The sequence below is a fragment of the Lepidochelys kempii genome, chromosome 6 (genome assembly GCF_965140285.1).
Source record: "Lepidochelys kempii isolate rLepKem1 chromosome 6, rLepKem1.hap1, whole genome shotgun sequence".
Lineage (NCBI taxonomy): Eukaryota > Metazoa > Chordata > Testudines > Cheloniidae > Lepidochelys > Lepidochelys kempii.
Genome location: NC_136385.1, coordinates 68,595,100 through 68,611,129, shown reverse-complemented (window position 1 = coordinate 68,611,129; position 16,030 = coordinate 68,595,100). Strand labels below are relative to the sequence as shown.

The window sequence follows — 16,030 nt, the reverse complement described above, 5'->3', positions numbered from 1 at the left end:
AGACAAGTGAGGACAGGATCTGTACTCTACATGATATCCCCCATTAGAATTACAGCTTGCCCTTTTTATTTTCAGTAATTGCTCTAATTCCTTGTAATAACAACATCAGTTATAGCAACACTGATTCCATCTTAGCACTATGAAGGGCTTGATTTCTGCTGTTACTTTACCCGTGGAACTTCCATTACCTCTATGGGTCGGTTGCAGCATTGAGCATTCTACCTGTACCATCTATCTGTGGTTGTTTAAAGACCTGAATATTGTATGGACTACTGACAGAAGGTAACCATGATCCCCATGGGTTTTCATTATGCCATTGATTAAAACAAAAACAAACAAACAAAAACCTCACCACACATACAAGGTTGAGGAAACGACTGAAAAATACCATAATCTTCTTTGACAGTTGCACTGTATGCTGATTATATGTTCCTTTTGAAACTGGGTGAAAATCCCTTTTGCTTAGCATAAATATTTTTAGATTTGTTTCTTTAAAAAAAATGAAGCTGGTGCTTATTGTTGTCTCAAAATCATCTCCGCTATTGTTTGGAAAAGATGATTGATTTGGATTGTTAATTTAAACAGTCTGCAGTGGTTGTGACAGCGCACATAGTTACAATTAACCTTGTGATGCAGAATTCATTATTGAAGAAGGACTAATGAGCCATTCTAAGGTTTGTACTGATCGCAGAATGCCTGGATGCAGCAGATCACTATTGGCCGCAGAGTCATTCCTGGTCTTTAGTGTCACATAGTCTGTGAGGACTGGAGAGATTTAAATATTTTTTAAGGTATTTGTGTAAAATCTTCCTCTCTACTAGCCTGTACTAGCATTGTCTGCATACCCAGTTAATATTTCTGAAGTGATCTCTCCCACCCCCAAATCAGCTGTCTACTGGATGTGCTGTAAGAGCAAATAACGTGACATTTGAAGCAACATTGGGAGAACTATAAAGTACTGGCCATGTAGGCCTGAGACACAGAGTTCAGATCCAGATCTGAACGTCCACAATGATGGTGAGTGTTCATTCAGATTTGGAGTTCTGAGTCAGGGATATCTATGCATTAAACTGGTTGCTTACAGCCAAGGGATTGCTTGCTGCTACCCTCCTTTGTGCAGGTTTGGCTGTATGTGTTGTTTATAGCATTTGTTCCATAGCGAAAGATATCGTTAGAGTGCAGTTATGGTCTGTTAGAAAAGTGACTTGGTGAACCTTTGACCAAGCTAGTGCCTGTGTGCATTTTAGCATTCTGTCTATTGACTTTAAGGACACAATACATTTGAGCTACTTCTTACTCCTGTTAGCTTGCAGAGCTCATACGGGTATGTGAGACTGAACTGGAGTCTGTTATAATCTGGATTATTAACTGAGTTTCAACTACAGAACCTTCATTGCACATCTCAAGAGCATTTTGCCTTCCCTAAATACAGTTTATCCCGGGATTGTAGAAATAAAAGTATTTCTAGGCAATCACAACCACAGATATGGTGCAGTAAAACCTTTATAGCTCCCTGTCGCACACAGCTCCACCACATCTTGTCATGTAGGCCATTTCTTGGGCTGCTCTTTGTGCAAGCCTTTTTAGAAATACTTGTAGTTGCAAAACAGGCCTTTTATGTTATCACTGTGAATCTACCAAAATAGCAAAGAGTCCTGTGGCACCTTATAGACTAACAGATGTATTGGAGCATGAGCTTTCGTGGGTGAATACCCACTTCGTTGGATGCATGTAGTGGAAATTTCCAGAGGCAGGTATAAATATGCAAGCAAGAATCAGGCTAGGGATAATGAGGTTAGTTCAATCAGGGAGGACGAGGCCCTCTTCTAGCAGTTGAAGTCTGAACACCAAGGGAGAAACTGCTTTTGTAGTTGGCTAGCCATTATCTGTTCAGGGGACACCATCACAGGGCCTAATAACATCAGCCACGCTATCAGAGGCTCATTCACCTGCACATCTATCAATGTGGTATATGCCATCATGTGCCAGCAATGCCTCTCTGCCATGTACATTGGTCAAACTGGACAGTCTCTACGTAAAAGAATAAATGGACACAAATCAGATGTCAAGAATTATAACATTCATAAACCAGTCGGAGAACACTTCAATCTCTCTGGTCACGCGATTACAGACATGAAAGTTGCGATATTACAACAGAAAAACTTCAAATCCAGACTCCAGCAAGAGACTGCTGAATTGGAATTCATTTGCAAATTGGATACAATTAACTTAGGCTTGAATAGAGACTGGGAGTGGCTAAGTCATTATGCAAGGTAACCTATTTCCCCTTGTTTTTTCCTACCCTCCCCCCTTCCTCAGACGTTCTTGTTAAACTCTGGATTTGTGCTGGAAATGGCCCACCTTGATTATCATACACATTGTAAGGAGAGTGATCACTTTAGATAAGCTATTACCAGCAGGAGAGTGGGGTGGGGGGAGAGAAAACCTTTTGTAGTGATAATCACCCATTTTTTCATGGTTTGTGTGTATAAAAACGTCTTCTGTACTTTCCACAGTATGCATCCGATGAAGTGAGCTGTAGCTCACGAAAGCTTATGCTCAAATAAATTGGTTAGTCTCTAAGGTGCCACAAGTACTCCTTTTCTTTTAGCCATTCACAGTCTTTGTTTAATCCTGAGCTGATGGTATCAAATTTGCAAATGAACTGAAGCTCAGCAGTTTCTCTTTGAAGTCTTGTCCTGAATTTTTTTGCTGCAGGATGGCTACCTTTAAATCTGCTATTGTGTGTCCAGGAAGTTTTTGTATATTGCTGTTCCTAATATCTGATTTGTGTCCATTTATCCTTTTACGTAGGGACTGTCCAGTTTGGCCGATGTACATATCAGAGGGGCATTGCTGGCACATGATGGCGTATATTACATTGGTGGACGTGCAGGTGAATGAACCAGTGATGGTGTGGCTGATCTGGTTAGGTCCTGTGATGGTGTTGCTGGTGTAGATATGTGGACAGAGTTGGCATCGAGGTTTGTTGCATGGATTGGTTCCTGAGTTAGAGTTACTATGGTGCGGTGTGTAGTTGCTGGTGAGAATATGCTTCAGGTTGGCGGGTTGTCTGTGGGCAAGGACTGGCCTGCCTCCCAAGGCCTGTGAAAGTGACGGATCGTTGTCCAGGATGGGTTGTAGATCACTGATGATGTGTTGGAGAGGTTTTAGCTGAGGACTGTATGTGATAGCCAGTGAAGTTCTGTTGGTTTCTCTCTTGGGCTTGTCTCGCAGCAGGAGGCTTCTGGGTACACATCTGGCTCTGTTGATCTGTTTCCTTATTTCCTCGTGCGGTTATCATAGTTTTGAGAATACTTGGTGAAGATCTTGTAGGTGTTGGTCTCTGTCTGAAGGGTTCATTCACCTGCATGTCCACCCAATGTAATATGTGCCATCATGTGCCAGCAGTGCCCCTCTGCTATGTACATTGGCCAAACTGGACAGACCCTAAGTAAAAGGATAAATGGACACAAATCAGATATTAGGAATGGCAATATACAAAACCCTGTAGGGGAACACTTCAATCTCCCTGGACGCACAATAGCAGATTTAAAGGTAGCCATCCGGCAGCAAAAAAACTTCGGGACCAGACTTCAAAGAGAAACTGCTGAGTTTCAGTTCATTTGCAAATTTGACACTATCAGCTCTGGGTTAAACAAAGACTGTGAATGGCTAGCCATATTTATTTCACCTACAAAAGCAGTTTCTCCTCCCTTGGTGTTCATACCTCAATGCTAGAAGAGGGCCTCATCCTCCCTGATTGAACTAACCTCGTTGTCCCTAGCCTGATTCTTGCTTGCATATTTATACCTGCCTCTGGAAATTTCCACTACATGCGTCTGACGAAGTGGGCATTCACCCACGAAAGCTTATGCTCCAATATGTCTGTTAGTCTATAAGGTGCCAAAGGACTCTTTGCTACAAAAATGTGTCTACCAGTCTCAGGTTCAGTTTGGCTCTTCCATTCTTAGCAGAGGGAGTGCCAGGAGCTGCTCTGCTCTGGAGCTTAGATGTGTTGCGGGAGTATAGCCACAGGAGCACTCTGCTATGGAGTGTCCATTGTGTCATGCGGAACACAAGGCCAGTCTAGAGTGGAGCTGGAGAGCCAGAAAGGAGAGCAGGGAAAAGAAAACTCATTTGATTTTAATGCTATGAACTGTACATGGACAAATTCTTCAAGCACTAGAGGGCCTGATCTAACTTGCAGTGCAGTCAGTGGCAGTCTTTCCATTGGCTGCAGGAGGAGTTGGATTGGGGCTATGGTCACCACAAAGGAGTGTGGTGAACATGAATAAGAACCTGACTTGGAAGCTGGATGGACAAGTATCCATGAGACAATCTCTTCCTTCAGAAAGTGAAGAAACTCTGGTTTAGCAGAGAGAGCTAGTCCTAGGGTATGTGCAATTGTTTGGCAACCTGTAGATGCCTCTTCGACATTCACAATATTCCGGGACAGGGCATGGCGGGCTGCATGAACTGGCACCCCTTGCAGGTACTTCCTCTAAAAATAGGCCAGACTAGCACTGCTAGTAGATCCGACTAATGGGAAATGTTTTACAATCTCCATTATCATTATTCCCCCAACTCAACCTAGCCATCTTAAAGTGGCTGATTTCTTGTAGGCCTTGTGGCAGATGCAAGTCTTGAGAAGGGATTTAAAGAAGGAGAGGGATGAATCAGTTCAGGAATGGGATCCATTGGATGAGGAGCAGCGTGTAAGAAATTGCACAGATGTTTTGGGGAGGAGTAGAGAAGTAGGTGGTCCAGGCTGGTCTCATTAGCAAAGGAGAATAGGGCCAGGAGTGACATGATAAAAGACAGACATAGATAAGGAAGGAGGGGTAAACCTGGGAAGGGCCTTGAAAGCGGGAACAAGAAACTTGAACTTCATGTGGTGTAAGAGGGGAAGTTAGTAGAGGGATTCGAAAAGGAAGAGGATGTGACCAGAAGAACAGTCAAGAAGTACAGCTTTAGCAGCTGTGCTTTATACAGACTGGAAGAAGATGATGTTGGTGTCAGGGAAGCTGAAGAGGAGCAGGTTACAGTATTTACGATATGTGGTGATGAGTGCCTTGATCAGAGTTTTTGAGTCTGGACAATAAAAAGCAGGATTCTAAAAGCATTATGGAAGAAGAAGTGGAAAGATTTGGAAACAGTCTGGATTTATGGGGAAAGGAGAGGGAATGATTCCTGGGTTATGGGTCTGATTGCCAGGCAGGATGGAGATATTGTCAAGAGTAACAGACAATGCAGGGTTTGTGTGTGTGTGTGCATATTGAGCCTTAATTTACTTTCTGTTAAATTTCATTCCATTCCTCCCAGTGTTGATTTCATGTGTGACTGAAGCTCGTAACTCTGTGATTAGTGCATGGGGTCCCTGTCTGAGTGGGTTTGCTTGATATATCCCAGCACTGTGCAGCCTTTGTGGACATCAATTAGTTGCTGTTGCAATGAACTCTTCTCTTACATGTCGTGTGGTGTGCTTGTTCAGATTACTGACATTAAAATGAACTTCTGTTTTTGCCAGGAGTTAACCCTGGAGGACCAACCAAGTGTCATGTCAGGTTCTGCAGGCTCCATTCAGCAATAATCCCCTGAGTCACTCTCAGTTAGAGATGGGCTCAAATCACAAAATCTGTGTCTGGACACCTCATAGTTCAAGATCCTTGGTTTTGGTTTGATCCATCATAACGATAGGTGCTGTTTGCAAAATCTGGATCTAGTTCTGTGTGGAGATTTCAAATACTCCAAAGATTGGGGTTCTTCTTAGCCAGGGTTTTGGTCTGGGCCTGTCACTACTCTCAATGAAACTGTTTATTCCAGCTCTGAAGAGAAGAACATTAACAGACTCTGACACTGATTTCTCCTTCCTTTAATACTGCCTCCCCTTTATGTTCTGTTCATTTCTTAATTTATGAACATGTATTTTACCACTAGATGTCCTTAGTTCTCATGCCGATCCCACAATAGCATAACCAGAGACCCAGAATCCTACAGCAATTGGTGATTGTATAATAACTGATTTATAAGAATGGCTATTCTCTGTCAGCATTATTGGGTTACCCAGCCGCTCTCAGAAACCATTTATGTAACTGCTGAGAAAATACAAGCTTCCAAATATTGTATAGTAATTATGGGAAAGTATAACAGAAAGAGAGAAACATTGCTGAGGCATTTGGTAGTGAAAGGAACATTCTCACATGCACATCTGTAACCACTAAGGAATGACAGACCTTAATTTCTTTACTAGCAAAATATCTTCCACTTTTCTACTCTGACCACCTTCCTACAAATGTTTCCACAACAATGAAGTTAAAAGGATTTTCTTTCTCTCCCTATTAATGGCTGCCCAATAATGGCAGGTGTGCAAGAGGCAAAACATTGTGTATTTGTACAATATTCCTGAAGATGTCCAAAACTACATTTAGTGTGTGTGTGTGTGTCTTATATACATACACACACACTTCCTTTATATACCACTTTCTCCCATGCAGTATGCAGTGTTAATACTTGTATATACAACAAAGGGTGAAAAACGTAATGTTTTCTGAGAATGAAGACAATATTTAACTCCAGGTGACCAAAGACTGTCTCAACCTTGAATGGTGATCTTGGGGTACAGTACTTTATTTCAGTGGTGTAGCTTTTTTTTTCATGTTCTGTTTTGTAGAAGGAACACTCATCCTACCTTGGTTTGCTTGTTTGTTTATATTTTTCCCCTCCAGAAAGCCCATTGCTGACCCCGCACGGTGGTACTGCTGTTTCACAAAGCTGGAGTCAACACGCATGTAGGAGAGAGGGTTGTCACTCTGGCAATTTGTCCTTCCCAAATAGATGTGACTGTTTTGCTAGCTTTCTTTCCCTTATTTATTCCTTTTGGTTAATTCGTTTGTGGGAGTTGGTGGCTTTTTGTTTTTGTTTAACCTGGAGGGTTAGCTATGCAGTTTGGCTTCTTCAGTGCCAACCAACTTGAGTAGCACAGAGCTCTTAAAAAAACCACCCCCTTCTTGCTGTATCTTGCCCCTTTTCCACACCCTGCTGCTCCCACTCAAGCAAAGTTTACAGAATCACTCTTTTATTTGTAGATCTTTAGACCGTGGGAAGGGAAGCTTTGAAAAGAGGAATAAAATCTCATTGCAACCAAGTCCTTCAATCAGGCTGAATTAACTGCCAATTAAAACATAATTCCATTCCTATTAAGATGGATGAGTTCCCTCTGAAACGGGGAGCTGCTGATTTCTTTCTTCCTCTCACTTTATTTTAAAAATTTTTTTAAGAGCTCTGAACAAATTACTGCTTTGCCAATGGGGAATTGGGCAGGGATTACTCTGATTTTTTGTGTGCCCAGCAGCGAAAGGGTTAATGCCTGCTTTCCTCTTTGGTATCCGCTAGTTGCAGCCCATGTTGTGATCAGTCCATGTCCATGTGCATTTTGTCCCCCAATTTAATAACAAGTAATTAAAAAAGTAAACAGTAATAACAACAGTCCTCTCCAATTTTCTCCAGGACACCCTACCTGCCTGCAATTCACCACAAACATGACGGAGGCTGTAAAAACCTATAAGTGGCAATGCATTGAGTGCAAATCCTGCAGCCTTTGCGGGACCTCTGAAAACGATGTGAGTTGGTTTTTTTTTAATGTAAATTAGTACTGGTGAAAGCGACTGCAACGACTGCCCTAGAATACTGTCCTCTGGTTCACTACAAAACTGCAAAACACTGGCAGCAGCGATGGGTCACTCCTCCATTGCTCTTTCAGTATACCTGAGCCCTGACATGGAAAGAACCTCTCTGGTCCAGTTGCAGTGACTCATTTAATCATTTGTTTCTCCTGAGATTATCATGGGTGTCATATAAGGCCACTTTAGATGATCGTATTTGTGATTTGGACACTTGTCCCATAGAAACTGGACTGAAGCCACAAACCCAATGTCACATAGGTCATTGAACAGCTGTGATCTGGGCTGGATTTGAATGGGTGATGGTCTAGAGATGGCAGGTCTATCTCCTATTACTAATCCCCCCGTGTCACCCAATTTGAAGCTCATATGAATTTCAATTTTTATGATAAAACCCAAAACCATGGAAACATTTGGGTTGGAAGGGACTTTTTATTGATAATCTAGTCCATTTCCTTTGCTCCATAGCAAGATAGACGTCAAGCAGCTCTCTGGATTTTGTTTTTAGCAATAAAACAGAAAAATCTTAAGAGTCTGGGTGCATTCTGTTTTAAGAGCGAAGGGGGGATTTTCAGTGCAGTATATGGGTGTTGCCTATCCGAACAGAGTTTTTTTTGTGACAATGTGAAGAGCTACAGTCCTCGTGATAGGAACAGCTCATTTACATGTGAGCCACTGAACAGACCCCCCTCACTAACCTGCTGAACTTTGCTAAATTTGTTCTGTCCAGGCTGGAGAGTAAAAAGGTCCTGGCAAGAAAGGATTCTCTGGACTAGGTAACATCAGAGATGATCAGAGGAATGGAGAACCAACCTTTTGAGAGGAGACTTAAGCTTGGCTTGTTTAACCTAACCAAATGAAGGCTGAGGGGAGATATGATTGCTCTCTATAAATAAACCAGCGGAATAAGTACCAGGGAGAGAGCGGAGTTATTTAAGTGAAGGGCTAGTGCTGGAAGAAGAACACATTGGATATAAACTGGCTGTCAGCAAGTTTAGGGTTAAAATTAGGTGACGGTTTCTAACCATCAGAGGAGTGAAGTTCTGGAACAGCCTTCCAAGGGGAGCAGTGGAGGCAAAAACCGAACTGGTTTCAAGACTGACCTTGATAAGTTTACGGAGGTGGTGATATAATGAGACTGCTTACAATAGCATGTAGCCCATCTGTGGCTGCTAGTAGTAAATATCCCCAATGGCTGGAGATGGGACACTAGATGGGGAGGGCTCTGTGTTACTACAGATCATTCTTTCCCGGATCTCTGGCTGGTAGGTCTTGTTCACATGTTCAGGGTCAAACTGATCACCATTTTTGGGGTCGGGAAGGAATTTCTCTCTGGGTAAGATTAGCAGACGCCCTGGGAGGTTTTTTTGCTTTCCTCTGAAGCATGAGGCATGGGTCACTTGCTGGTTGAACTAGAGTAAGTGGTGAATTCTGTGTAACTTGAAGTTTTAAAATCATGATTTGAGTTACTCAAATCATGATTTGAGTAACTCAGACAGAGGTTATGGGTCTATTACAGGAGTGGGTGGGTGAGGTTCTGTGAATCATAGAATCATGGAATATCAGGGTTGGAAGGGACCTCAGGAGGTCATCTAGTCCAACCCCCTGCTCAAAGCAGGACTGATGCCCAATTAAATCATCCCAGCCAGGGCTTTGTCAAGCCTGACCTTAAAAACTTCTAAGGAAGGAGATTCCACCACTTCCCTAGGTAATGCATTCCAGTGTTTCACCACCCTCCTAGTGAAAAAGTTTTTCCTAATATCCAACCTAAATTTCCCCCACTGCAGCTTGAGACCATTACTCCTTGTTCCGTCATCTGCTACCACTGAGCAGAGTCTAGATCCATCCTCTTTGGAACCCCCTTTCAGGTAGTTGAAAGCAGCTATCAAATCCCCCCTCATTCTTCTCTTCTGTAGGCTAAACATCCCCAGTTCCCTCAGCCTCTCCTCATAACTCATGTGTTCCAGTCCCCTAATCATTTTTGTTGCCCTCTGCTGGACTCTTTCCAATTTTTCCACATCCTTTTTGTAATATGGGGCCCAAAACTGGACACAGTACTCCAGATGAGGCCTCACCAGTGTCGAATAGAGGGGAATGATCATGTCTCGATCTGTTGGCAATGCCCCTACTTATACAGCCCAAAATGCCATTGGCCTTCTTGGCGACAAGGGCACACTGTTGACTCATATCCAGCTTCTTGTCCACTGTAACCCCTAGGTCCTTTTCTGCAGAAAAGGCCTGCAATGTGCAGGAGGTCAGACTAGATGACCATGATGGTCCATTCTGGCCTTTAAATCTATGAGGGTATAATGAAGTGGAAAATCCAATCTCATATATGGGTGTGGTCCGGGGATAAATGCCTCTCCATTTATCTGATCTTGCTGGTGGATTCCCGCAGATCAAAGGGAGATTTATCAGTTAGAAATTCAAGCTGTCTTGTTCAATTCAGATGTGGCCAGAAAGGGTTGTTGTGGCAAAGTGAGGAGAGTGTGGTGGTTGACCCTGGAAGCAGAAATGTGAGGTTTTGTAAATCCATTCATGTTCCGTATGTGCTTATTGTTAAAGCTATGTTCAAAAGTGTGCAGTACTGATTTACATATGCTTTTGTTCCCACCTCAGCAATAGACTAATCAACATTCTCTCTCTCTCTCTTCCTCCCTCCCCCCCACACCGCCAACAATTCTGCTTCAGGACCAGCTGCTCTTCTGTGACGACTGCGACCGTGGCTATCACATGTATTGCTTAAACCCACCAGTGTCCGAGCCTCCAGAAGGTAACATGTTCTGGAAGTCTACATCGAGAGCAACAGAAGGGCCCATGGGGAGGAGGGAGGAAATCAGAAGGTGGCCGTGGGCAAGGTGGGTGAAGGAATTGGGAACCAGACTCAGAGCAATGAGGCAGAGGCAAAATGTCAGGTAGCTTTGTAGTGCACATCTGATTGCTAACAGTTGGCTTACCAGGGAGGCAGATCAAGGACCCAGTCCTGAAGGAAAACAAGAGACCATTTGGAAGGGTTGAAGATTCTATACTGGGGGAAGCCTGAGCTAGACGTCTCCTGTCTAGTGGGGATGAGGGCTGATAATCTGGTGGGTCTGGGCCCTGTTTAACATTAATCTACCTCTCAGGTATGGGGAGTTTACAATACTCCTTGCTGGAGAAATGTGGGGAGTAGGCTGTCCTTCCTGACATATGCTGCATTTCAAGGGAGAAAGCAATCTCAATGACATTTCCTCATGAAAACCTGGTAAATGAGAGAACAGCTCTCCTGTGTTTTAAAGTGACTCAGCAGATTTGGGAAATCCGCTAGGTTAGGTTCACTACAGAAGTTCATAGTTGGACGCTTCTTACCTGAATTTTATGTTGTTCTCCGAGTTATTGTCCCTACAGGTGTGCCACATTATCAATCAGAGGTTTTTTTTTTGTCAGCAGTGTCTGCAGGTCCACCTGCATGTTACTCATCCTTGTGCTCCAGACCAAAGATACATAGGAAGGCGCCTACCTATTGCCATTCCAGTTCCTTCTCAACTGCCTGTGGCTAGAGACTGAATATTGTGGTGTCCACTAGATTAACCTTTTAGCTATTCATTCTCCATTTCTTTTATTTTCTTTCTTCCTTTTATTTTTAGTACTCTGTTCCTTTTTTTCCTGCACAAGTTTGTGCCTTTGAGGGGAGGGGTTCTGTTCCCTTTTTTGTTGGCCATGGTTATGGCCTCTGCCACCCTCAGCCTTTCCTCACTTATGGCCTCACTTCTGTGGGCTCTGACCCAAACCCTGCCAGACCTATCATTCAGTAGTGGGCATTCTAAATGCCCCCAGTGCTATAGAGAGTCCCATATCCCATTGAAGTGCAAGGTCTGCTCTGGATTCAAGAGCAGATCAAGGAAACTGAGAGAGGATAGAATGAAACTGCTCCTTATGGAGTGCTCCCTGAGATCTACAGGATCCCATTGCCCACCCCCCCATACTTTGGCCTCATCTTCTCAGACTGTTCTGGTGATTTCTTTGGCTCTAGCTCTGTTTAGCAAAAAACAATGGGTAGCTCCAGAGGCCCTGAAAGAAGAAGAGATCTTGGTCTCCTGACAAGGAGTCTAAATGGAGGGAAAAGTCACCCCAGAGACCAGGGTCTAAGGAGACTTTGCATCCTGCTGTGGGTACTGCTGAGATTCCTGCTTCCTTCAATACTGAGGACCCGATCTCACTGAAAAAGAACTCCAGCATGCTATGTACTGAAAAATATCTTGGCAAACAACCATGCTTGGCACCAGCCTCTGTACCTTCAGAGTCCTCCAAGCACAAGGACTCTTCAAAGAAACCACCACCGGCCCCAGCTCTGGCACCCTCTGAGGGCCACAGACACAAGGAGTGTGCAGACAGCCCATCTGTACTGTCTCTTTACCACTGGATTCACCTCAGCTTGAGGAGTACTGCCCTGGAATGCTGGTACTGACCTCATTCCTCTCCCATGAGGACCACAGAGTGACAGAGGCTTGAGTCTCCTCTCCTTAGAGACTGAGGGCCTTTCTGCCAACATCAATGTACCAACCAGTACTGCAGCCCTCTCACCCAAAAACTTGGGCACCAGTATCAACTCAGATGCCAATACCTACTTGACCGCCAGTACTGACTCTCCTTGCCCCTCCATTGGACACAGCGGATGACAAATCTTCAGGATCAGACATCTCTGTCTAAGATTCGACCACCTTCCTATTCCAACATCCTGACCCAGTGGTGTATCCTGACAATAAGACTCCAAAAACTAGTTGTCATCTATCCCACCAACCCTGGCAGGAACACCCCTGGGGTCCTGTTCCTTTCCCATATGTCCTGTCACATTGGGCTTTCTGGAACCCTGGGTCCCCTATGATGACCAATTGTATAGCGTGTTCTTATGTAAAAGGGCCTGTCAAGAGGAGCAGCCACCAGTACCCAGGGAGCCTGCTCCGCAGAGGACTAAGTACTAAGAGTTGAGGAGGAGGCACCTCTCTCCAATAAAATCCTCTTCATCTCCAGATGAAACCATTTTGCTCCCTTCACCATTCAGTATGGATGATCATAAATTTTGTCAAGATCTGATGACTTTGCAAATTCCCTTCTAGGAAATACAGAAGCCCCAGCACTTCCTTGTGGATATTTTCTATACCACGTCTCATGGCAAAATATCCCTGTCTGTTAATGATGCCCTGTTCTCTCCAGCATGTAACGTATGGCAGACATCTGCTATCATCTCACCTACATGGAAGATGGTTGACAAAAAACTGTTCAAGGGCTCCGAATACCATTTTTTCCCATCCCACCGCCCTGGTGGTCAACACAATCAGTGAAAGGAACAGACAGCGCTGGTTGAGATCTACTCCTCATGATAACAAGCTCAAATACCTGGACCTTCTTGGATGCAAGAGTTATTCTTCAGCTGCACTACAGTTCAGTGATGCCTTGTTGGTGAAGTATAACTCCACCAATTACATCAAATTTTCATATTTTATTGACCATCTGCCCCAGGAGCAGATGGACCAATTTCAAGGCCTTATTTCAGAAGAAGAGACAATTGCCAAAGCATCCTTGCAAGCCTCACTCAGTGTGGCTGCCACAGCCTTTCACTTTGTGGCTGCAGTTATATTTATGTGTCGAGGTTCAGGGCTGCAATCCTCTGGTCTTCCTAGAGAAGTGTAGAATACATTAGAAGATCTTCCCTTGGAAGGGCCCAAGCCCTTCAGCAATGAGACAGATGCGTCCCTGAACTCTCACAAAGACCCTGCAATCCTTGGGCATTTACATCCCTGCAACAACAACAACAAAAATATAACAAGTCACAGACAGTCCAACAGTGTCGCCCAGTTCAGTATTTTACTTCCCACAAGCAGTATTCTATTGCTGCCTCCTAGTAACCAACTTCATCCAAGTGACCATTTTGGCTTATTGGTTGACAGTCATGAATCACCACGCTGTATGAATCCTACGCTGTAACATTCTGTCCTCCCTCCACTTATGGGAATTCTCTCTCCCATTTCACACCTTTCTGGGAGCATATCAAACAGATGGATACTGGAAATAATTTCATTAGAATACAGCATCCCATTCAACCACTTCCCCCTTCTTCCTGTCCCTTTTCAGGAATCCTTCTCATCAGGGTCTCTTGAAGCAGGAAGCTCAATCCCTCCTGTTACTGAGGGAATTGAATTAGTTCCTCCCAAATTCAACAGAAGAGGGTTTTACATTTTTGCATTCATCTCCCACAAGGATCATCCTCATAGATGCATCCATGCAAGGCTGGGGAGCTCACTTTCAGGACTCCACAGCACAGGGCAAATGGACCCCCAGGAATTGTTGTTGAGCTCAGGGCAGTCCAATACATGTCCCTTCACTTCCTACTCAGGATCCAGGTTCACTCCGTAAGAGGCATGACAACAGAGCGACGATATACTACATCAACCACCAAGGAGGCACAACATGCCAATCTTTATGTGCAGAGGAAATAAAGCTCTGGAACTGGTGTCTCACCCACCAGATTGACATCTCAGCCCATCTACCAGGTCTGCAGAACATCTTCGCAGACACTCTGAGCAGACATTTCTGCCAGGATCACAAATAAGAACTGAGCAATACTATCTTTCAGAAGACTTTTCTCACCTGGGGTTCTTCAGCGATAGACCTCTTTGTGGCTCCAATACAAAATGCCATCACCTCTGCCTGAGGGGAGGACTTGGTCACAACTCCCTGGAAGATTCCTTCTTCAGCCGTTAGCCTCAGGTTCTGCTATACACTTATCAACACAATTGCTCCTCAGAGTCCTGAATAGGCTGAAACAGCAGAAAGCAGCAGTTATCCTCTTAGCTCCAAAATGGTCAAGACAAATATAGTTCTTACCCCAATCTCTCCTTATTACACCTCTTGACCTGGCTCCTTGATGGCTCTTTGGCCTAGAGCAGGATTGTTCTCTTGAGCTGCAGTGTGTGCTGCTGAATAGTAGGAAGCCTGTCCTAAGGGAAACCTACTGTGAGGGGCCAGACCATATCAGACCAGCTGCTGACCTGCACCCTGACTAACTTCACTGTAACCAGTGAGCCCAGCTGCACTGCCTTGGAGCTGACCGAGTAGCCACAGCTCCTCATTGGCAGCTGGTTTAGCAGCTCTGCTTATAAACCTGGTCTCCCAGCAGATCAGCAGCAGCTAAGTGCATATCGTATCTGTAACTGTGCTTGCCTTGTTCCAATCCCTGCTCCTGCTTTTGCTCCAGCCCATTCCTCATTAGCTTCTGACTTCTGGCTTTGATCTCTGGCTCTGCCCCTGGCCTACAACTCTAGTTTACCCTCTAAAGCCCTGGCATTCAACTTCTGTCCTGGCACTGACCTTGGCTCGTTTCTGGTCTCCGCCCACCCTAGGCCCAGGGTTAAACAGTAGGCTGAACTCTCATTTCAACAACTGGGCCTGACTGAACATGGCTTGGTTGGTGACACCTACCTGCAAAAGTGGAAGCAGTTGAAGGGGTGTCACTTTTTGTGCAACCTGCCACTACCAGATTCCTGAAGGGAGTGGCCAACCTCTTTCCTCACATAGGACAGTCCATGCCACTTTGGAACCTTAATTTAGTTCTCAGTGCCTTGAGAAACCCCCTTTGAACATATGGGAAGTTATTCCCTGCTGCAAAAACCTGCATTCCTCGTAGCCATTGCTTCAGCCAGAAGAATAAGTGAATTGGGAGCTCTTATGGCTGATCCACCATATACTGTGTTCTACCAAGGCAAGGTGACTTTGTCCTCATTCTCACTTTTTATCTGAAGTCTCATCAGACTTTCACATCAACCAGGACTTTCAGCTACTGCTCTTTTTTACCTCAAACCTCATGCTTCAAGGGAAGAGACTAGTCTCAAAACTCTAGATGTGAAAAGAGCCCTTGCTTTCTATCTTGACAAAACTAAACCCTTCAAATCCTCTCCTAGACTTTTTGTCTCCATTTCAGAGAGAATGAAGGGAGCTCCTCTTTTCACCCAAAGACTATCTAAATGGGTCTTAACATGTTACAAAGCGTTTGGGGTACACCCTCCATGTAGGGGACTGCTCATTCCACAAGGGTGAAGTCCACCTCTGTAAGAACTGCTTAAGAACATATCATTCCAGACATTTGCAAAGCTGCCTTCTGGTCATTGGTGCACACTTTTTCCCAGCATTATGCTGTTGTTCACACCTCTAGATCAGCTGCAGCTTTTGGTGAGGCTGTGCTCCAAATTGTTCTGAACTTGTCTGCTCAGTACCCTTCTCTGTACCTGAGGTACTGTTTGGGAGTCACCTAACATGGAGCCCCCATAGGAACAATAACTTGAAGGAGATGTTTATTACCTGTACAGTAACTG

At 44.3% G+C, this 16,030-nt stretch overlaps 1 protein-coding gene across 5 annotated transcripts in view; it reads left to right on the top strand.

Annotated features, from left to right (window-relative positions):
- Positions 1 to 16,030, top strand: part of DPF3 (double PHD fingers 3) — a 221,714-nt gene that overhangs the window by 192,651 nt on the left and 13,033 nt on the right. For 3 of the 5 annotated variants that reach the window (XR_012159436.1, XR_012159434.1, XM_073348533.2), the window contains exons 9-10: positions 7,510 to 7,622; positions 10,374 to 10,455. Coding sequence is in view for 1 of the 5 variants with exons in the window: in XM_073348533.2 (XP_073204634.1) it covers positions 7,510 to 7,622; positions 10,374 to 10,455 (195 nt within the window). In the remaining 4 variants the exon portion in view is untranslated. Of the gene's footprint in view, positions 1 to 7,509; positions 7,623 to 10,373; positions 10,456 to 16,030 lie in introns of those variants that run through there. The other 2 variants (XR_012159439.1, XR_012159440.1) reach the window with 2 other exon arrangements.